The sequence below is a fragment of the Nycticebus coucang genome, chromosome 12 (assembly GCF_027406575.1).
Source record: "Nycticebus coucang isolate mNycCou1 chromosome 12, mNycCou1.pri, whole genome shotgun sequence".
NCBI classification, from domain to species: domain Eukaryota; kingdom Metazoa; phylum Chordata; class Mammalia; order Primates; family Lorisidae; genus Nycticebus; species Nycticebus coucang.
This window is the reverse complement of record NC_069791.1, coordinates 44,930,688-44,954,730: the sequence shown is the minus strand read 5'-3', so window position 1 is coordinate 44,954,730 and position 24,043 is coordinate 44,930,688. Positions and strand designations below refer to the sequence as shown.

Below are 24,043 nucleotides of genomic sequence, written 5' to 3'. Positions count from 1 at the left end.
CTGGCTCAGGTTGTTGTTAGCTCATGAGCTCAGGCAATCCACCCGCCTTGGCCTCCCAGAGTACTAGGATTTCAGGTGTGAACCACCACGCCCAACCCTAAAAATTCTTATTTGGTAATCATCCCTCAAGGATTCTTGCTAGGACAACAGGAGAGCACAGAAAGTTGTGTTGTGGTATAGCAACTCAGGCATTGTTGACATTAGATTTCTTCTCGAAGGTGGGTATCAATCTCCCATTCATACATGGTTGACCATTTACAAAACATTATGGCAATTTGAGGTACCAGCTTTCTAAATGTCTGCCAACAGCCTCTCCTGTCCTCCTCTTCTAATGGGCCAGATAATTCCACAATGCAAATATATTCGTATCCTTTACACCTATCACTTTAGTGGTCTTGTTTTGCTCTGCATTCACGTTTTCTCTTGCTTACATGCTGTTTGTTCCACATGAAGCATTCTACTGACATCTTATCCCCATTGGCCTGGCTAAATTATCTTTATTTTTTGTGCCTTAATCTAAATCCTGGTTTCTCTTAAAAGCTATCTCCACATCTCTAGATAGCTGGTCTTCCCTGTAACTACACAAATCATACCTTATTGTCATTGCTTTTTTATTTGTGTCTATTTCTCTGCAGAATGCAAATCTTGTGAGAGTAGAGATTATGTCTGTCTTGTTCCACATCATAAATCCTTTGCCCAGCACAACACTTTAACAGAAAATTGTTGATGAATCAGCAAATTGTATAATATTTACAACTTTATGAAGCAAGCATTCTACTAGCTTCATTTTACAGATGAGAAAATGGAAGTTCAAAGTGGTTGGACCTTGTATGTTGAAAAACAGTTTAGCAGATGTCCAAGCTCTTCCTTTTTCCTTCCTAGAAACGTTATAAAAGCCATAAAATGTGATGTTGTGAAGCTTTCATGTTTTTCATGGTGATCATGTTAATAGTGAGGTCAAAAGATGTGTCAGGAAGGCCACGATATATTGTAAGAGTACAAATAGGCACATATGAGACTTTCAGAATTACCTGTCTATTTAGTATGATGGTAGCTGTAACATCCCAATTGTCATCATCTTTGATGTGTACCTCAGCCAAGTCATGAATGTTTCTTGACTGCATCTGTGTGTTCTGACTTAGGAATTCTTTTTTTGTTCTTGTTTTTTATTTTTCATATTGCCTTTACTTAATTTTAATATAAATATTCAAACTGTTATCTTAACATAGGATATTAATTAATTCCTAATTCACTTTACTTGCATCCTCTTTTTCTTAACTTTGCTGCGGTATAATTGACTAAAAATTGCATACATTTAAGGTTTATGTGATGCTTTGATATACATACACACACTGGGAAATGATTGCCGAAATCAAGCTAATTACCATATCTATCATCTCACATAGTTACTTTGTTTACGTGGTGAGACTACTTAAGATCTACTCCAAAGGCATATTTCAAAAATGCAATATGTGGTCATTAACTATTGACTAAGGAATTCTTTTTTTCTTTTTAAGACAGAGTCTTGCTCACTCTGTTGCCTCAGGTAGAATGTAGTGGTGTCATCATAGCTCACAGCACCCTCAAACTCCTGGGCTCAAGCGATCCTGCTGCCTCAGCCTCCTGAGTAGTTGGGACTACAGGCATTTATCACCAGGCCCAGCTAATTTTTGCATTTCTTTTATGGATTGAGGTCTCACTCTTGCTGAGGCTGGTCTTGAACTCCTGAGTTCAAGCAATCCTCTTGCCTCAGCTTCCCAGAGTGCTAGGATTGCAGTTAAGAGCCACTGTACCCAGACTGACTCAAGAATTCTTAATATCCTTCTCCAATCATGAAGAGTCTCTAGGCTCTGTCCCCTTCCACACGAAAATGGCTCCACTCCTAACTCACACAACCAACCATGGAACTTCCCCACCAAAGAAAAACAAAGAAGCTACCCAGTTTTGTGTGGGGCTCAACAGCTCACGTGGTATGAACTTTATGGCAAAATATGGTATCTGTTGAGTGAGTCCAATGTGGCTGATGCCTTAATCAAACAGTTTGTGATATAAATAAGACTCTACATGTTTTTCCTGGTTTTTGTAGAGAAAGAAGCCTTCTCAACAAATTTTCTTCTCAAGTTAAAGAAAATATGAATCACAGTGCTCCACAAGTTCCTGTAAAAACACTTTGGGGTATGAAAGTGTCTTTTGTTCTTGGGCAGTTTCAATTGCTCTATAAAGCTCTGTGTTTTATCTGTTGTCTATCTATATATCTGTTTTGGAAGGATATATGCAAATGTTAACAAGGTCATAGGAAAACGTCCCATGTCCTCCTCTGATACTACATCTAGAATCCAGGACTGTTCAGATTACTATCATATTCCACAAAGATTTCAAAGCAGAACATTTCATGTTATACCAAACAAAAGGAAGAGGAAGATTTTTGACTGGTTTCAGTCTCTGGACGTCCTTAAGGGTAGATCTAATGGAACATAAAAGAATCAAAGCAAAGTCTAACTCAGAGAGAGGAGACCCTGGACCCTCTCAATGCTAAAACAATTACTCAAACTAAGGCAAAGACGAGATCAAAGTGATCCCAATGACAGGTGTTCGTATAACCACCCCATATGCCATAGCTATGTAATTAAAGATTACAACTGTCCACACCTCGTCTGTGTTGGACTCTTAGCTGTTTGGTGTTTTCCCCTTATCTTTGCTCATGATGTTTCCTGAGCAGGTTGCAACCCTGCAACTGGGGGGCTATTCCAGCTAGCAGATATGCTTAGCTGGCTTTGCATAGTGGGTTTTGCTATTTAAATCATAGTGCTATCTTAAGAGGTTGGAGGCTCTGAAAACCCTGGTCTTCATATTTCTGGAGAACGACAACCGGTGGGTGCTGAGTCATTGCTTCCTTTGGATGGGGTCATGAGTGCCATCATCTCCGCCTTCTGTTTTCTTATACCAGTGTCCTGCTTTATCTACTTACATCACCCACCTGTCTCCTTTAGGCACAAGAGTTTACAGCTCCTGCTCTACAGACATTGTGCTCCCATCCATCTCTGCCTGTTCACATTCTAGACATTGTTCATGGTCCTATGTCAGCCTCTCTTTCCTTCCCCTAACCATCAGGTGTGAGTTCTCCCTCTTCAGAATACACATAATATTTGTGCACTTCTTTTGGAACATATACAAAATACACAATATTATTATTTTTATCTGTATCATACTTACCTTGTTCTCTTGACCATAATGCAAAGCTATAAAGCTTACACATTCATTTTGCAATTTATTAAGCACCAGGTGCCACACTCTAGGTTAAGTGTTGTGGATATTGCAGTGAAGAAGAAAAACAAAATACAGGCCCTCAATAAGATAAATAAGTGCAGGATCTGTTGTGCTTTTCTTTGCCTCCATTGCAGAGCTGAGGAAAATGTCTTATACTTCATAAATACTCAGGTGGCATTTGCTGAAGTGAATTTAGATGCATCCATTTACATTTAAAAAGTGTCTTCTATTTGGCAACTCCATTAACCTAGTGTATGTCATTCTATTAAAGTATTAGAGCTATATTTCTTCAAAAACACTCTAAAAATCAGAATTTTCATGAATGTATACTAACACTAAACATTCTTTCTACTATTCCAGTCACCTCTGAATCACCAAGGCTTGATCCTGACATAGTAGTCAAAGTGTTCAGGTGTCTCTCTAAATTTATTTACCTGGATAACTGCTGAAAGAGAGGCGATTACTGCTGCTTTCTTTATCTTTGATGTTGAAGTCCCAGTGTTTATATATCCTGAGCATGGCTGCATATGTGTACCAGCTTGAGTGAGCAAAGTAGATGTTCTCGAATCCAGGAAGAACCTGTGACAGAAGTACACAGAAAACGGACTACAATTTTACGTGCAGGAGACATACAGGGATTGTGTCAATTCTGATAAGTATTTGTTGCTAATTTAGTACTAAAAAATATGGCTAACGAGTCCAAGATTAACCTTTAATGTGCACAAAACAGATTCTTCTTTCTAACATCTACAATGGAAGATTCCAGAAGGTGGGCATGGCGGATGCATGCAGCATGGGAAGAATGGTAGAGAAACAGAGGTACTTCCAATTCCCTCCATCAGAATTCCCTCCAGTTGTTAAATCTGACCATAAAGAAAGCCCTGAGCTGATGTGTACTATTGCCAGGGGTGATGAGATGTTGCCATGCTTGAGTGATACATAGAAAAAGTCTGTGTGAACCAGAAAAAGGAAAAAGGAGCTGGTCTGTCTTACCTTGATAAGAGCAGAGCAATGTCCCATGTCCCATCTCTTAAAAACCTTCAGGTTGATATCTTTCATGGGAGAGAGTGAGGGAATGAGATCCAAGAGATCTCCAACAGCATTTAGGAACTGGATCTGGAACAGGGTCATGGGCTGACAAGAGACACACACCACACTTAACATTGATTTGTGACAGATATCATTTCCCATTTTTCCTCTCATTAGGGATTCATTAAATAATTCCCTTGTGAAGGATCTCTAATGTAACAGATGTACAAGATTTTATTGCAGCTTAATTATTTATTAGAAAACAATTTTTATGACTTTTTAGCTTAGAAAAGATGTTTTAGTGTGTTTTAATAGCCATAGCCACAAATTTGGGGAGTGGCTCCTCAGTAAAGCAAATGGAGCATTCTGTTTGCAGTCCTCTGTAGCAGGGCTTCTCAACCTTGGCAATATTGGTATTTTAGAGCTAGATAATACTTTCTTTTGGAGGGTTGTGTTTAAGATGTTTAGCAGCCACCTCTTGGGCGCAAGATACAATTGCAAGAGGGACTTTACCTAACAAATGCAATCAGTGTAACATGGTTTCTTGTACCATCAATGAATCACCAACAATAAGGAAAAAAATTTAAAAAGACATTTAGCAGCATCCCCAGCCTCTGCCCTCTCTCTGTCAGTAGCAACTTTCTAGTTGTGACAACCAAAAACATCTCCAGACATCGCCAGTGTCATCCGATTTTGATTACGACCATGGACTAAGCAACACTAACCCTGAAGGAATTACCAGATTACACTTGAGCATGAACTTTGTGCTAACTGGAGTGTACTGCTCTAGTGAGATTCCATCCACCAGAGTAACCTGGGCCTAGGCATCTACAATTAAAAAACAAAAATTAATTTTTTAATTATTATGGGTACATAATAGTTGTGTATACAAACTAGTTTTTAGTTAGAGGTACAGAATAAACACAAATGACATTTAAAACAGAAACAAAAGCAAGAAACTCAATCCAATTTTTATTTACATAAATATTCTGTTTTGTTTTTAGAAGAAGTGATGCATTCATTACGCAAGATTTAAAAATTTTACCAAGGTCTATAGTGCAAAGTCTCCTCCTCTTTCTGATCATCATTTGGTTAAATCCTACCCTGTTTCCAGCTTACCACTTTTATTTTATTTGTATGTGTGTGTATCTCTGAAGTTTTTTAAATGTCTTATAAATACAATTTTTAAAAACAAATGGTAGCCGGGTGCAGTAGCTCATGCCTGAAATCCCAGCACTTGGGAGGCTGAGGTGCGTGGATTGCCTGAGCTCAGGAGTTCAAGGTCAGTCTGAGCCAGAGTGAGACACTGTTTCTAAAAATAGCTGGGTATTATAGGTGCCTGTAGTTCCAGCTACTTGGGAGGCTGAGGCAAAAGAATTGTTTAAGCCTAGGAGTTTGAGGTTGCTGTGAGCTGTGACACCACAGCACTCTACCAAGGGTGACAAAGTGAGACTCTGTCTCAAAAAAAAAAAAAAAAATAACAAACCCCCCCCCACAAAAAAAAAAGGTAGAGTATCGCATGTGCTGTTCATCTTGATTTTTTTGTCTTAATATTTCTCACTTAATATCTTGGGAAATCTTTCCATATTAGATGTAAAAATCTTACTCACTCTTTTAAACAGCATTCCAACATATTAATATGTTATGATATTTTTAAGGAGTATTTTGTTGATGATTTTTAAGTGGTTTCTAGTCTCTTGCTATTATAAACAATGCCACGGTAATTAATCTTAGACACCCCATTTTCTATGTGTGCGAGTCTATGTGTAGGATAAATTTCGAGATTTTGATCTTGATACTGCCAACTCATCCTCATGGGAATTGTTTCAATCACACTCTTCCATACTTAACATACTCAATACTGAGTTGCAAAACAATGTTCTAATGTTATGTAACTTACATTTTTTGATTAAGAGTAAGGCTGAACCCATCTTAAAAAACCTTTGTGTTTGTTTTTTATAAACTGTTCACATGCTTCTTTTTCCCCCACTAGGTAGGAGCAGTTCTTTAAGTATTAGGGAGAGTAGCTCTTTGTCTCTGATAGGAGTTGCAAATTTTTTTTCAACTTATAATTTACCATAATTTAAAAAATTAAGAATGATATCATACATGTGAAAGAATAAAGCATATACACATAATAGGAGAAAAATAAACACTGATGTACTCTCCACCTCACAGTGTAAGAAATGGAACGTTAATAGAGCCCTAGAAGTCTGTGATCTCATCTCCCTCCTTCCCTACTCACAATAACCATTGTGCTAACTTTTGTGTTACTTATTACCTGCTTCTCTATTATTTCATCATCTCTAGATGAATTCCCAAACAATATGTTTAAAAAAATGCCTGTTTTTGAATTTGTACAAAACGAATCGTGTTGTGTACATTCTTTTGTGACACATTTTTTAAGTGGTTTCTAGTCTCTTGCTATTATAAACACACTTGATTTTTGGGGGACATTTAACAATGTTGATAATGTGGAAATTGTTCATTAATTTTCATTGCTATATGACATTCCATTTTGTGAATTATCTATATAGCATTACAATATACTTATGATGAGGATTTGAGATGTTTCCAGTTCACATCAAAATAATGTTACCGTGAACTTTTTTTTTTTTGTAGAGACAGAGTCTCACTTTATGGCCCTCGGTAGAGTGCCGTGGCCTCACACAGCTCACAGCAACCTCCAACTCCTGGGCTTAAGCGATTCTCTTGCCTCAGCCTCCCGAGTAGCCAGGACTACAGGCGCCCGCCACAACGCCCGGCTATTTTTTGGTTGCAGTTTGGCCGGGGCCGGGTTTGAACCTGCCACCCTCGGTATATGGGGCCGGCGCCTTACCGACTGAGCCACTAAGTATGTGGACCCCGAGGACAGGAGTGTCTCTAATCTCTTAGTGGAATTGCTAGGTTGTAGAATGTGCATTATCTTCAGTTTTTTTTTGGCTGGGGCCAGGTTTGAACCCGCCACCTCTGGTATATGGGGCTGGTGCCCTACTCCTTTGAGCCACAGGCACCGCCCAAATATGCATTATTTTCAAATGTTTCAAGGAATGTCCATTTTATCTCCAAAGTGGTTCTAATCATATGCTCACTCCAGCAGTAACTGAGGTTTCCCAATTCTGGCATGTAATACGGTCTGAAGGAGATTTTAGCATACATTTCCTTAAAATTGATTAACATCATTTCTTCATGTTTCCTCTTCGTGAAATTCCTATTGATATTTTTTGCCCATTGTACATTTTTTCATTGGGTATTTTCTGTTTTTGTAATGTATTTGTTGATAATTCTGTATATATTTTAGATACAAAGCCTTTATTAGTTAAGCATATTGTAAATGTCTTCTCTTGGTTTGTAAATCCTATTTTCCCTCTCTATATGATGTCTTTCGATAAAAAGAAATTCTTTATTTTTATATGCTGAATTATCAATTTCTTTTTTTTTTGTTTATACAAAATTTATTATATTTTGTTCACAATTACAGGTCACAAGATCAAAACCACAGTAAAACACAGGAAAAGGGGCCAAGCTGCTGAATGTCACCAGTTTGTCCCACAGCTGACCCCTTTGTCTCCAGATTGGGAGCTAAGAGGCTCCAGTCCAGCCTTTGGGGAATCTGAAACAGGAAGAGGTGAGGGAACAACTAGGCATATAGGTCTTCACGGTCTGCAGAGTGGACCTCACCCTCCTGCAGGAGGGCAAAGTTGAGGAAGTGGGAGGGTCTGTGCCCCTTGTGGTAGAATTCTTTGGGGTTTGCCAGCTGTAGCTCATATTTCATGTTAGGATCATGCCGAACACCCATAAAGTTGTAGTTCCATGAGGTCTGGGCAGGGACCATAAAGAAGCCAGGAAAGCGGTCTGACAGCAACATCTGTGAAGGTAGGTAACCCTTAGGGTTGTTGCCCTTGTCGGTGTTCTGTCGGCCCCATTCATAGCCACTAGGGGTCAGCTTGTAGGCTGTCAGTGTGCAGGAGCCTGGTGTGAAGCTGCAGGTGATGATAATGGTCTTCCCGCCATCCCAAGATGGGTTGTCAGCCATGATTTTGGCATGAGTGGTATGGCAAGAAAAACAATGTGAATGTGGCATCACTGACACAATCAGAAATTCGAGACATCATCCTGGGTATGGAGATCTCAGCACCATCACAGCAACGGCAGCAGATAGCTGAGATTGAGAAGCAGACCAAGGAACAATCACAACTGACTGCAACACAGACTTGAACTGTCAACAAGCATGGTGATGAGATCATCACCTCTACCACCAGCAATTATGAGACCCAGACTTTCTCATCAAAGACTGAATGGAGGGTCAGGGCCATCTCTGCTGCCAATCTGCATTTGAGGACCAATCACATCTATGTTTCATCTGATGACATCAAGGAGACTGGTTACACCTATATCCTTCCCAAGAATGTGCTTAAGAAGTTCATCTGCATATCTGACCTTCGGGCCCAAATTGCAGGATACCTATATGGGGTGAGCCCACCGGATAACCCCCAGGTGAAGGAGATCCACTGCATTGTGACGGTCCCACAGTGGGGCACTCATCAGACTGTGCACCTGCCTGGCCAGCTGCCCCAACATGAGTACCTCAAGGAGATGGAGCCCTTAGGTTGGATCCACACTCAGCCCAATGAGTCCCCCGAGTTATCACCCCAGGATGAATTATCAATTTCTTCATGGTTAGTGCTTTGGGGTGTTAAGATGTTGTTACCTACCCTGTGTCAAATTTCCTAGGTATGATCAATGCCACTGGGTTCTCATTACTCTGATACCTTTTCATATTTCAAAGCAAGAAAATATGCATTTTTAAAGGAAGCTAAGAGTAATGATTTCCTTCTATATTTCAATCTTAAAAACCAGTGTCTTTACTTCATTGAATTTTCCTATGCTTAAAATCTTTTTTTTTTTTTTTCTGAGACAGAGTCTCACTTTGTTGCCCTCAGTAGAATGCTGCGGCGTCATAGCTCACAGCAACCTAAAACTCCTGGGCTCAAGTGATCCTCTTGCCTCAGCCTCCCACATAGCTGGGACTATAGGGGCCCACCACAATGCCTGGCTATTTTTTTAGAGACAGGGTCTCTCTCTTGCTCAGGCTGGTCTCGAACTGCTGAGCTCAAGCAATCCACCGTCCTTGTCCTCCGGGAGTGCTAAGATTACAGGTGTAAGCCACTGTGCCCCGCCCCTATTCTTAAAATCTTAACTAATATAGATACTTATTTTTTTAATATATAATTACTTATTTGCTTTATTTTACCATATCTATCTATTCATCCAACTCTATTAAATTTTAGAATAATAATACCAATATTACCACTCAACTAAGTTTACTGCATACACTTTAAGTAATTTTTGTACATTGGTTTTGTTTCTATGGTGGTTCTTCTGTCCTTAGGATCTGTACCACTAGTGAGACTGTTTTAATGTCATTTGATATTTGTCCTCTGTGTAGTTATGCTATCAACATGTTATATAGTTAGATATATTTTGTGTCAATTTGTTGTTTTTTTTGTGATTGACTTGTGTTTTAAAACTATGAACAGCATTTATGTGGTTCCAAAGTCAGACCTATTAAGCAAGAGACCTACAGAGAAATGTGTATTTCATTCCTATCCCCTCCACTTTCTTTTCGTCCTTCTTTTTGATTAACTAACTTTTAGTTTTGGATTTTAATTCCGCTGTTGTTTACTCTTAAAAAGATAAGCAAATCTGTTTACCTAGCATCATTCAATGTTTATTTATTTATTTTTTTAATTGTTAAATCATAGCTGTGTACATTAGTGCAATCAAGGGGTACAATGTGCTGGTTTCATATACAATCTGAAATAGTCTCATCAAACTGTTCAACGTAGCCTGCATGGCATTTTCTTAGTTATTGTATGTAGACATTTGTATTCTGCATTTAGTAGGTTTCACCTGTACCCATTCTAAGATGCACCATAGGTGTGGCCCCACCTCCCCCCTCCTTTCCCCTCCCTTGGCCCTTTCCCCATATTCTTGTGCCATAGTTGGGTTATAGCCTTCATATGAAAGCTATAAATTAGCTTCATAGTAGGGCTGAGTACATTGGATACTTTTTCTTCCATTCTTGAGATACTTTGCTAAGAAGAGTATGTTCCAGCTCCATCCATGTAAACATGAAAGAGGTAAAATCTCCATCTTTCTTTAAGGCTGCATAATATTCCATGGTATACGTGTACCACAATTTGCTAGTCCATTCGTGGGTTGATGGGCAGTTGGGCTTCTTCCATGACTTAGCAATTATGAATTGGGCTGCAATAAACATTCTGGTACAGATGTCTTTGTTATATTGTGATTTTTGGTCTTCTGGGTATATACCTAGTAAAGAATTGTAGTATCGAATGGCAGGTCTATTTTTAGATCTCTAAGTATTCTCCAAACATCCTTCCAAAAGGAACGTATTAGTGTGCATTCCCACCAGCAGTGTAGAAGTGTGCCCTTTTCTCCACATCCACGCCAACATCTCTGGTTTGGGGATTTTGTTATGTGGGCTACTCTTCCTGGGGTTAGGTGATATCTCAAAGTAGTTTTGATTTGCATTTCTCTAATGATTAAGGAGGATGAGCTTTTTTTCATGTATTTGTAGATTGTGCATCTGTCTTCTTTAGAGAAGTTTTTCTTCAAGTCCTTTGCCCACCCTGAGGTGGGATCATGTGTTCTTTTCTTGCTAATAAGTTTGAGTTCTCTGTGGATTCTGGTTATTAAACCTTTATTGGAGGTATAACCTGCAAATATTTTCTCCCATTCTGAGGGCTGTCTGCTTGCTTTACTTACTATGTTCTTGGCTGTGCAGAAGCTTTTTAGTTTGATCAGGTCCCAGTAATGTATTTTTGATACTGCTTCAATTGCCTGGGGAGTCCTCCTCATAAAATATTCACCCAGGCCGATTCCTTCAAGAGTTTTCCCTGTACTTTCTTCAAGTATTTTTATAGTTTCATGTCTTAAGTTTAAATATTTTATCCAGTGAGAGTCTATCTTAGTTAATGTTGAAAGGTGTGGGTCCAGTTTTGGTCTTCTACAGGTTGCCAGCCAGTTGACCCAGCACCATTTGTTAAATACGGAATCTTTTCCCCACTGAATTTTTTTTTTTTTCACTTCACAGCTTTATTGAGGTATAAGTGACATATACTAAACTGCATATATGTGAAGTATACCGTTTGGAAAGTTTTGACATATGTATATACCCAGTTATTTTCTGGTTTTTATGTTATTAATTTCTACTCTGGTCTTTATTATTTCCTTTCCTCTTATTTAAGGTTTAATTGATTTGAGACATTTCTTCCTTTCTAGAAGACTTTGGTGCTATAAATAATCTCCCAAGAACTGGTTTAGCAGCATCCTTCAAATTTTGATACGTTGTATATGTCTGTTCGTTCAATTCCCACTGAATGTTTTTAATTGGCTTGTCAAAGATCAAATTATGGTAAGTAGCTGGATTCATCTCTTGGTTCTCTATTCTGTTCCAGACATCTACTTCTCTGTTTTTGTGCCAGTACCATGCTGTTTTGATCACTATCGATTTATAGTACAGTCTCAGGTCTGGTAGAGTGATTCCTCCTGCTTTGTTTTTATTTCTGAGTAATATTTTGGCTATTCAAGGAAAACACTAAGGATTCTACTACAAAACTTTTAGAAGTGATCAAGGAATACAGGAATGTCTCAGGCTACAAAATCAACACCCATAAATCTGTAGCCTTTATATATACCAACAATAGCCAAGCTGAAAAAACAGTCAAGGACTCTATTCCTTTCACAGTAGTGCCAAAGAAGATGAAATATTTGGGAATTTATCTAACAAAGGACGTGAAAGATCTCTATAAAGAGAACTATGAAACTCTAAGAAAAGAAATAGCTGAAAATATTAACAAATGGAAAAACATACCATGCTCATGGCTGGGAAGAATCAACATTGTTAAAATGTCCATACTACCCAAAGCAATATATAATTTTAATGCAATTCCTATTAAAGTTCCATTGTCATATTTTAAAAATCTTGAAAAAATATTTCCCTTTCTTATGTAAAAGGTACACACTCTTCACCATATTTTTTAACTCTTAATAACAAATCCCAAAGGTCACTCTGGAACAACATGTGGCAATCTAGTTTCTTTATACAGATACATCAGTTTTGCAGCCAGTCCTTTGCATATTTGGTTGTTACATATACAAATTCTCAGCAAATTAATAGGCTTGTCCATATGCCACATTCCATTTTTGCCAGTGTGCCATTGTGATGGTAGCAGAAGTGGTATTACTGGGTCAAAGGGTAAGTGAGTACATGGTTTTCACACGGACTGCCAAGATTCCTGTCCATCGTAAATGTGCCATTTTGCATTTGTACCAGTATTTTTTTTTTTTTTTTGCAGTTTTGGCCAGGGCCAGGTTTGAACATGCTACCCTGGTATATGGAGCTGGCGCCCTACTCCTTGAGCCACAGGTGCCGCCCTGTCCAGGATTTTAACAAAGTGCCTATTTCCCTCATTACTTTGTGAACAGAGTCCACTTTCACAGTTTGAAATTTTTGCCAACTTGATGAGTGAGAAAGCATTTATTTAAGTTTTAATTTACAATTATAATCGTATCATTAAAGCTGAACTCACACGATTAAAAATTATGAGCATTGCTTTTCTGTGAACCGTTTTTTCTTTACATATTTTGATATATATATGTATACACATCAGTATGTCTATGTCTGTGTCTATGTCTTTGTCTATTTCTATCTCTATCCATATCTATGTTTATATCTATATCTATGTCTGTATCTATATCTATAGTTATCCACAGCAATCAAAATAACCACCACTCTTGAAAATATATCAAAAGGTACCTTAGATGCCTCAATAGTTAGTGAAGCTTTCTCCCAAAATCATGTGCGTTTGTGTTTATAAGAATGTCATAGAGTGTGAGGAACACGGAACTTACACGCTTGGATCTATTTTGTATTAATGAGAATATGGTCTAAAACACAAGCTGTATCAGGTTAGTTAAGTGGACAGTACCTTCCCATCATGGTACCTATGTCAGAGCACAGTTACTATAGAAGATGGAAAACACAGAACTGAGTTGTATTCATATGTTGAGCTTGAATTTTGTTACAGACAGTGAGTTGGGTGCTATAACAAGATAGATATGACAGGGCTTGTCCACAGAGAATGTGTACTCTGATCCTACTTTGATCTGTTTTTAAACTGGAATGTTATTTTAAAGACAGTTTTCAATATGACTGTCATACCATATAAATTCTGTGCAGCTTCTTAAAAATCTTACCTTCGTTTCTTCTAATATAGCCCTCTTTATTGCTCCTACATAGAGCCCATCCAGTTGTGACATAACATAGCCTGTATGTCTCCAAAATGGGTCATCCTTGTATTTTTTAATATTTTCCCGGGTCCATTCATCTTGTTTCCTGGAACAGAAATTAGATTTGCAGTAGAGGTCTCAGTGCTCACTCATCTGCAGCTGAATAAAACCAGGCATTTAGAAATTATATACCCACTTATGCTAATACAATTTAAATTCTAGATCTTGTAACATTACAGTTACTCGAGGATGTCAGAGAAAATCCTAAATGATTATGAGTCTTTTTTACAGTGTCTTCTGTGCACTATCTAAAATCAAGACACAAGCGTGATATTAATATTTATCTACCTGAGTTACTGAGACCTAAAGATGCCAAGGACGAGTCATCCAAATTTATTTATTTCATATAAATGCATGTCTCACTAAGTGAGTAAAGATAAATTGATAAACTTTTGCCTGTGGAAGTGATAAAATTCAGTAATGGGGAAAAAAACTCTTAAAGACAGGGTAGGTTATAATCATTTATATTTCTCTCAAGACGTTTTTCACAGTGTAGGGTCCATTCCATTCCAGTCGTTATTAATAACAGCCTCAATACCTCAGCATGCTTAGCAAAAAAGTCTTATTTTTAAATAGTCCTTTCATTCTATCTTCTTTCTGTTTTCTGCACTTTATATGAGATGATTTGATATAACTTTGTATACTGAAGACTGTTTTCGACCATTTTTTCAGGCTACCTCTAGACCAGTCTTAGAATATAACACAGAATCATTGCTTCATGGGGTCTAGTCTGGTGGCTTTGAACGGATGCTCTGTAAGACTTTCACCAAGAGGTTGCTTAGCATGTGATTTGAAGAGCAAAACTTTCCTGTCTCCAAATTTCAACACAGTTAAAATTTTAGTCTTTAGAATACTCTTTAAATGGAAATATTTCCAGAGAGTGTTAACAATTATGACTTTAGGTATTAGGTAACACCCATCCAGGATAAATCACCAGGCCCATGAAGAGAACTACAACTTAAAGAGGGAGGAGAAGTGATTCTTGAAAGGAGAGGAGTCTCCATGTGAAAGGGATCCAGGGATTTAACTTTGCCTGCTTTTACACTGATGATGTGTTCCTCTAACTTTGGTAGCAATTGACCAGATGATATTCAACCTGACCTTTGAAAGAGCCAAAATTAGAGGGCATGTCTGCAACCAGTCTGCATGACATTACCAAAAAGCACTAAACCCCTGCCAGGGAAACAACCCTCAAGTCCTGCTAAAGAGATAAAGAAATTGCCAAAGAAAAAACTGCCATTTAAAATTACAGATTAAAGCCTTGCAGCCTCAATAACATCAAGAAGAGGAAAGTTATTGTACGTACGTCATAAAAACTTGAACTTTATTCATGATGGAAGGTTTCTTGATCAGCTGAGGGTAGAGGTTTGTGAAGTGGTCATACATATGTCTGAAACGATAGATGCAAATTGTTACATTTCTATCTTACTTGGGTTTCTCCATCTTTCGGCTAACTAAATGTTCCCTATTGCAAACCTTCCATATAAATATAGATAGATAGATAGATAGATACTACACATACACACAATATACATATATATGTTTTTAGTAAATCAAATATACAATTTAAAATTGGAAAATATTTCCAACATATAGACAAGGACAGATAAACACCCAAGTACCCACCACCCAACTTCATTAAATCATATTTCACCATATTTGCCCTGTATATTTAAAAAATTAAAAAAAAGTAGAATTGAAGTCCCTTTGCACACCTTCCTGATATTAATTTCCCTCCCTTCTCCCAAGAGGTAACTACTATCTTGAACCTGATTTATTATTCCCATACATGTATATACTCATTGTACACATATTAAATAAAAAATAATGTATAGTTTATCATTTCAGAAGAAAATATAAATAATATCATACTTATCTATCATTCTAATTTATTTCTGTAATTTTTTTCAAAGAAATATCTATGTTATCATCTGCTTAAATTTATTCATTTCAACTGCTGATATCATTCTATGGTATGACTATGTGATGGTTCATGTATGCGCTCCCATGATGGGAATTTAACTGGTTTTTAGTTTTCACTACCTTTATTCAACTTCAAACATTGTATATGTTTTTCTAAGATATATAGACGCACATATACACACACAGATACATTTATAAGATTGCTTAGGTGAATATTCTACTATATGTTTAAAAAGTTATCAGATATTGACAAATTGTTCTCCACAGTAATTGTACCAATTTACATTCCTACCAACTATATGTTAGACTCCCCCTTCCTCCACAGGCTCACCACACTTGGTTCTGTCAGACTTTTCCATTTTCAACAATATTGGTACATTTTAGTTTCTCCACTTAATTTCTATTCCCCGTGGGATTATTGGGTATTGAGGGTTCTTTATTTTAAATCTTGCTTAAAAGAATTAAAAATGTCTCATATTCTGTAAAATTTTCTAATTGATGAAAATAATCCATTTTTATTCATTGTGATTTTAATCTTTGGATTTATTTCTGTCATCTTTTCTGTTCTCCACTTATTATCTCTTTCTTTGTCCCTATTTTTATTTTCTTTGTTTAGGTAACACTTTTATTATTCTTCTTTTCACTTCTGATTTAGAAACTATAGAATGCATTTCTAGTCTCTTAATGATCATGATTTTAAAAAATTCATAAATACACATTTTCTTATAAACTCTAAATGGATTTAATAGTTCTCTCTTCTTCCAAAAATAAAGCATATTTTAGCAAACTTTATCCATGGATATTACTCACCATGTTATTGTTTAAAGATTTAGCTGTACCTTTCTAATTTAATAGTTTCTATTTTTTAACTTTTACAATAAAATTTTATTATTTTTCTTTTCTTTTCTCTCTCTCTCTCTCTCTCTGTTTGTAGTTTTTGGCTGGGGCTGGGTTTGAACCCGCCACTTCTGGCATATAGGGCTGTGCCCTACCCCTTTGAGCCACAGGCGCCACCCAAAATTTTATTATTTTTCTTGTATTAGCTGTCACTCTTTATATCCTAAAATTTCCTTCCTGTTATTCTTGCTAAAGTTTATCCTCTGACAGTTTACTCGCTTTAATTCATACATATGAACATAGGTTTATTTTGCCCTTACTCTTGGATAATTTACATAATTATAAAATTCTAGTTAGATATTTTTCCTTAAAACTTTAAAGATTCTATCTTGAAGACTAGGTGTGGTGTTTCATGTCTATAATCCCAGCACTTTGGGAGGTCGAGGTGGGAGGATCATTTGAGGCCAGGAATGTAAGACCAGCCTGAGCAAGAGCCGAACCCTGTTTCTACAAAAAATAGAAAAATTAGCCAGGCATGGTGGTGGGCACCTGTGGTTCTAGGTACTCAGGAGGCTGAGGAAGGAAAATCAGTTAAGACCAGGAATTTGAGGTTACAGGGAACTATAATGACACCACTGTTACTCTAGCCCAGGAGACAGCAAAACCCTGTTTAAAAAATATATATATATTATCTCGATATCTTCTCCTCTATTGTTGGTGATAGGAGAAGCATGCTGTCTGCGATTCCTTTGTAGTCAATGTTCTTTCTGTAGTTCTTGAGATTATCCTCAATTTTCTCCAATTTCATCTGTATTATAGCAATTTATTATTTTTTCTTTTTTAAATTAAATCATAGCTGTGTACATTAATGCATTTATGGGGTACAATGTGCTGGTTTTACATACAATTTGAAATACAACAAATTGGTTAATGTAGCCTTCACTGCACTTTCTTAATTATTGTGTTAAGACATTTATACTCTATACTTAATAGATTTGACATGTACCCTTGTGAAGTGCACCATAGGTATGGTCCCACTGATTATCCTCCTTCCACCCATCCTCCCTCCTCCCCTCCCCCTTCTCTTCCCCATTCATCTTGGGCTGTAGTTGAGTTATAGCTTTCATACGGAAGTGTGGTTGGTTATACATTGGTTTCAGAGTGGAGCTGAGTATGTTGGATACTTTTTCTTCCCTTCTTGAGATACTTTACTAAGAAGAGTATGTTCCAGCTCCATCCATGTAAACATAAAAGAGGTAAAGTCTCCATCTTTTTTAAGGCTGCGTAACATTCCATGGTGTATGTACACCACAATTTATTTATCCATTCGAGGGTCAATGGGCACTTGGGCTTCTTCCATGGCGTGGCAATTATGAATTGGGCTGCTATAAACATTCTGGTGCAAATATCTTTGTTATAAAGTGATTTTTGGTCTTCTGGATATATACCTGGGAGAAGAACTACAGGATCAAACATCAGGTCTATTTTTAGATTCCTAAGTGACCTCCAAACTTCTTTCCTAAAGGAATATATTAGTTTGCATTCCCACCAGCAGTGTAGAAGTGTTCCCTTTTCTCCACATCCGTGCCGACGTCTATAGTTTTGGGATTTTGTTATGTCGGCTACTTTTACTGGAGTTAGATGATATCTCAAAGTGGTTTTGGTTTGCATTTCTCTGATGATTAAGGATGATGACATTTTTTCATGTGCCTGTAGGCCATGTGCCTGTCTTCTTCAGAGAGTTTCTATTCAAATCTCTTGCCCACAATGAGATAGGATCACTTGTTCTTTTCTTGTTAATACATACGAGTTCTCTGTGGATTCTGGTTATCAAACCTTTGTCAGAGACATAACCTGCAAATATCTTCTCCCATTCTGAGGGCTGTCTGCTTACTTTACTTACTGTGTTCTTGGCAGTGCAGAAGATTTTTAGTTTGACCAGATTCCAGTAATGTATTTTTGGTGTTGCTTCAATTGCCCAGGTGGGTCCTCCTCATAAAGTATTCTCCTAGGCCAATTTCTTTAAGAGTTTCCCCTGCACTCTCTTCAAGTATCTTTATAGTTTGATGTCTTAGGTTTAAGTCTTTTATCCAGTGAGAGTCAATTTTTGTTAGTGGTAAAAGGTAGGGGTCTAGTTTCGGTTTTCTACAGATCACCAGCCAGTTCACCCACCATGTGTTAAATAGGGAGTCTTTCTGGTCAGTGCCTGTGGCTAACTGGGTAGGGTGCCAGCCCCATATACCAAGAGTGGTGGGTTCGAACCCAGCCCTGGCCAAACTGCAACAAAAACATAGCCAGGCATTGTGGTGGGTGCCTGTAGTCCCAGCTACAGAAGGCTGGGGTAAGATAATTGCCTAAGCCTAAGAACTGGAGGTTGCTGTGAGCTGTGACTCCATGGCACTCTACTGAGGGCAACAAAGTAAGACTCTGTCTCTAAAAAAAAAAAAAAGGTGGGCGAGTCTTTCTCCCACTGAATGTTAAAGATCAGATGACAATAAGTAGCTGGATTTATCTCTTGGTTCTCTATTCTGTTCCATACATCTACCTCTCTGTTTTTGTGCCAGTACCATACTGTTTTGATAACTACAGATTTATAGTATAGTCTGAGGTCTGGTAGCATGATTCCTCCTGCTTTGTTTTTATTTCTGAGTAATGTCTTGGCTAATTGAGGTTTTTTCTGGTTCCATATAAAATGAAGTATTTTTTTTTTTTGAGATCCTTAAAGTATGACAGTGGTGCTTTAATAGGGATTGCATTAAAATTATATATTGCTTTGGGTGGTATGGACGTTTATCATCTGAGAAGAGTGAAACTTTGATCTCCTCTGACCCTATTTGTATACCCTTGATCACCTTCTCTTGCCTGATTGCAATGACTAAGGCTTTCATTATAATGTTAAATAACAGTGGAGACAATGGGCAACCTTGCCTGGTTCCTAATCTGTGGTGAAATGTCTTCAATTTTACTCCATTCAATATGATATTGGCTGTGGGTTTGCTGTAGACGGTCTTTATCAGTTTAAGAAATGTCCCTTTTATACCTATTTTCTTAAGTGTTCTAATCATGAAAGGATGCTGGATATTATCAAAAGCTTTTTCTGCATCAATTGAGAGAATCAAATGATCTTTGTTTTTTGTTTTGTTTATGTGGTGTATTATATTAATAGATTTATGTATGTTGAACCAACAATGAAACCCTGCAATAAAACAAACTTGGTCATGGTATATAATTTGTTTTATGTGTTGTCAGATTCTGTTTGTTAGGATCTTACTAAACATTTTTGCATCTATATTCATTCAAGAAATTGGTCTATAATTTTTTTCCTTGTTGTGTCTTTTTCCTGGTTTGGGGATCAGGCTGATATTTGCTTCATAAATGTGTTGGGGGAGTATTCCTTCTTTTTCTATGTTTTGGGAAAGGTTATGTAATATAGGTACTAGTTCCTCTTTAATGGTTTGGTAGCATTCTGAAGTGAAACCATCTGGTCCAGAACTTTTCTTTTTTGGGAGATTTCGTATAATTGATACTATTTCAGTACTTGATGTAGGTCTATTCAACATTTCCATTTTTTTTTTGGCTGAGTTTAGGAAGGTGGCAACTTTACAGGTATTGGTCTATTTCCTCCAGATTTCATATTTCTGAGAATAGAGTTTTTTTATAGCATTCATTAAGGATTTTTTGAATTTCTGAGGTATCTGCTGTTATTTCACCTTTATCATTTCTGATTGATGATACTAGGGATTTTACCCTTCTATTTCTGGTTAGGTTAGCCAAAAATTTATCAATTTTATTAATCTTTTCAAAGAACCAACTTTTTGATTCATTGATCTTTTGAATAATTCTTTTGTTTTTAATTCATTTGATTCTGCTCTAATTTTGGTTATTTCTTTTCTTCTGCTGGGTTTGGGGTTGGAATGTTGTTCCTTTTCCAGTTGCTTGAGATGTCCCATTAAGTTGTTGACTTCCTCTCTTTCCATTCTCTTGAGGAAGGCTTGCAACACTATAAATTTCCCTCTTAGGACGGCCTTTGCTTTATCCCATAGGTTCTGATAATTTGTGTATTCATTGTTGTTTTGTTCCAAAAATTTGGTAATTTCCTTCTTAATCCCTTCTATGACCCAGCTATCATTCAGCATAAGGTTATCTAGCTTCCAAGACTTTGTATGAGTATAAAGATTCCTGTTGTTGCTGAGTTCAACTTTAATTCCTTGATGATCCAAGGGAATAATTTCTATTCTTTTAAATTTCTGAGGTTAGACTTGTGACCTAAGATGTGATCATTTTTGGAGTATGTTCCATGGGCTGATGAGAAGAATGTGTGTTCAGTTTTATTAGGATGAAATGTTCTGTAGATGTCTGTTAAGTTGTTCTGTGGTCAGGTTTAAGTCCAAAATATCTTTACTTAGTTTAATCTTAGAGGATCTATCCAAAACTGCCAAAGGGGTGTTAAAATCTCCGACTATTAGGGTGCAGAAAGATATTAAATTTTTCGTGTCTGTTAGGGTCTCCTTTATAAATTGAGGAGCATTCTGGTTAGGTGCATAAATGTTACCGTAATAATTGAAATCTCTTGATGTTGGGTGTTTCCATTGACAAATATGAGGTGACCGACCATCATTATCTTTCTTTACCATTGTTGGTTTAAAGCCTATTGTATCTGTGAATAAAATTGCAACACCTGCTTTTTTCTGATTTCCATTAGCCTGAATTATAGACATCCATCCCTTCACCTTTTAGTCTTTACCCTACTATGGAAGTTAGGTTTAGTTCAAAAGATTCTGGGTGAGTTTCTGGGTAAGAATGTCTGTGGACCATTCTGCTGGTCATTATGGAGGATGAGACTGAGAATATCCTGGAGAGCTGGTTTAGTTGTGGCAAATTTCTTCAACATCTGTATGTCATTAAAGTATTTGATTTCTCTATCATAGATGAAGCTTAGTTTTTTAGCTGGATACAGGATACTGGGCTGGAAGTTTATTATGTGTTAGCAGATTGAAGGTCCAAGACCAACTTCTTCTGACTTGGAAGGTTTCACTTGAGAGATCGGCAGTCATTTTGATATTTCTCCCTTTGTAAGTAATGCATTTCTTATGTCTGAGTGCTTGCAGAATTTTCTCCTTTGCCTTAACTTTGGCAAAGTTAATTACAGTGTGCCTAGGAGACGCTTTATTTGGAGTGAGTCACGCTGGGGTGCTGAAACTGTCTGTTATCTGAATTTTAATATCCCTTGCAATGCTTGAGAAATTGTCCTCCATAATCTCTTGGAGTAAAGCATCTGTGCTTTTAGGACCATCCTCTTCTCCTTCAGAAATTCCTGTTTGATCTTTTGGAGTGGTGCCACATCTCTCTCAGGGAAAGATCAATTTTTGCTCTCCATCTTTCTGCCTCTTTGAACTTTTGGGCATGTTCAAAAGTTTTGTCTTCGATTTCAGAAATCCTTTCTTCTGCCTGCTCCACTCTATTACGGAGGTAGTCTACTGAATTTCAGAGCTGCTTGAATAATTTTTTCATTTCACTGAGCTCTGCTGTTTTCTCATTCAGTCCATATCCTTGGTAAATTTGTCTTTGAATTCATTTACTTCTTGAGACAACTTTTGTACAACTTTTTGAATTTTAATATCCATCTTTTCCTCCAATTTATTCATCTTATTTGCCATCCATATTCTGAATTCTATTTCTGACATTTCAGCCATTTGTTTATGAATGGCATCTTCTAACGTATCCCTTTTATCTTTCTCTGGGGGGAGTTGATTTGCTCTGATTATTTATGTTCCCAGAGTTCTTCCTCTGGTTCCACCCCATGCTTAATTTCTGTAGTTTGGGTATTAAAACTGGAAGATCCAATTGAATTGGAGGGTTCTAGAAATGTAGTTAACTATCCCTTTACCAAAGAGCAGGGATTAGTGATTGTGGCTTTTTCCTTACAGCTTTACAAAGGTCCCTTTCAAACCTGCAGCTAGAGACTCTAAGAACCAAATTGGTGTGTCAGGGCTAGCTGGTTCTGACTTGTAATCAGCCAGCCTCTATCTGATCCTATTGAGTAACAAGATAAGGATAAAATCTCAGCTAGGGAGATACACAGGAAACTGAGATCCCCACCCCTCCCCAGCACCTACTGCAGGAGGAGTCAGTCCCACCCAGTTCAACACAACCTTGGTTCAACTTGGAGGGTCCCCGGGTGGACTTCCCAAGTTGATAGTTCCAAAAGTAATTATCCTGGGTAGTACAAATCACTGCTCAATTGCAAGAGTTCCCCGGGTGACTAGCAACCTGGCGGTAGGGTTTCACAGGCAGCTGGGATCCAGAAACTCAAGACGCTAGAGTTTGGTTCAAGAGGATGGGAAGGTTCACCCAGGCCTACAGTCAGGCCAGAGGAATTGGTGCCTCTTTCCCCGCCCTATGCCACTTTCTCACCCCACCACTGGTAGCTCCACAGGGCTATGGCCTGGCTCTCTTCAATTGGTAGAAGCAATAGGGATAAGGGCCTGCCTGAGACAAGGGAGATCAGTGCCTCCTCCGAGTTAAGTCTACCACCAGAGCAACCCCGTGGGCTTGAAGCCCAGCTCCCTGGCTCCCTCTAGTGTTCAACAACTTCTCCACCCCAGGCTGGTGGTGCCACGCTTGTATTCTTCCAAAGTTCACATCTCTGTCTCTACTGAACTCTGCAGTGGGCCAGGTGTAATTAGAGCTCAGAGAGGGGGTGCGTCTCTATCCCAGGCCTGCCCCGGGCTGGTGCTGCTGTCATGCGTATTCTAGTGGAGTTTGTGACTCTGTCCTGGCTATGCTCCACGGTGGCTGGGAATACTTTTGAGTCCACAAAAGTGGGACTCTGCCTCAGCCCCGCCCTAGGTGAGTGCTTGTCACTGCCTGCTTGCGCTAGTCTCGCCTCAGTCCCGCCCACCCCTCCATGGGCAGGTACTACCACAGGCATACCCCTCGTTCATGGAGTCTGTGTTTTTGTCCTAGTTCTGCTCCACCCAAGGCTGCCCTGGAGTAGAGGCCCGGCTCCCTCTGGTTGCCAAGAGAAACAGGAAGTGTTTCTCCAAAATACAATGGGGTGTGAGCCCCATTGCCACCGCCACGTGCTCTGCTGTGGGCCACATTTGGTGTGCAGGCATTTTTATTTATGCCTTTTGGCTCCCGCTTGGCTCCCTGGCTCTTCAATCCCCACTTTACGGTGGTGCAGCTGTTTTAGCACAGAACTGCAGCAGCCTATGCCATGCCCATACCTCTCAAGAACTTGCCCAACAATCTGGACTCCACAGGGAACAGGCTTCCAGATGGAGGGGTAGGGGTTGAGGGGTGGGCTGGGAGTTCAGAATTGTGGGTATATGTTCAGTTTTATGCCAGGCGGGAGAATGCCTAGGTTCACAAGTGGGATCTCTCCGGGGAAGGAGATCTGGTTTTTAGCAGGTCTCTCCGGTGAGATAAAATAAGAGATCTGAACTCTGCTCACTTGTTTGTAGGAAGTTCACTGTAAACCGTTTTCATGGGGGAGGGGACTCACGTCTGCTTGGCCATGGGTTTTGTACCTATAGTTTGTTTCCTTGGGGTCACAGCTGGCCTCTGCAGGGGTGATGTGCATTCCTCAATCATCTCTCCTAGCTCA

The 24,043-nt window shown here is 38.4% G+C and overlaps 1 protein-coding gene and 1 pseudogene across 2 annotated transcripts in view; one reads left to right on the top strand and one right to left on the bottom strand.

Moving 5' to 3' along the window:
• Positions 1 to 24,043, bottom strand: part of PLBD1 (phospholipase B domain containing 1) — a 66,795-nt gene that overhangs the window by 20,768 nt on the left and 21,984 nt on the right. The window contains exons 3-6 of the mRNA XM_053554456.1: positions 14,981 to 15,064; positions 13,582 to 13,720; positions 4,261 to 4,401; positions 3,702 to 3,846 (exon numbers count right to left, since the gene is read on the bottom strand). Coding sequence (XP_053410431.1) covers positions 3,702 to 3,846; positions 4,261 to 4,401; positions 13,582 to 13,720; positions 14,981 to 15,064 — 509 coding nt within the window. The remainder of the gene's footprint in view (positions 1 to 3,701; positions 3,847 to 4,260; positions 4,402 to 13,581; positions 13,721 to 14,980; positions 15,065 to 24,043) is intronic.
• On the top strand, positions 8,419 to 9,030 carry LOC128560878 (pre-mRNA-processing-splicing factor 8-like; annotated as a pseudogene). Its single transcript, XR_008373171.1, has one exon. The product of XR_008373171.1 is annotated as a pre-mRNA-processing-splicing factor 8-like (transcript).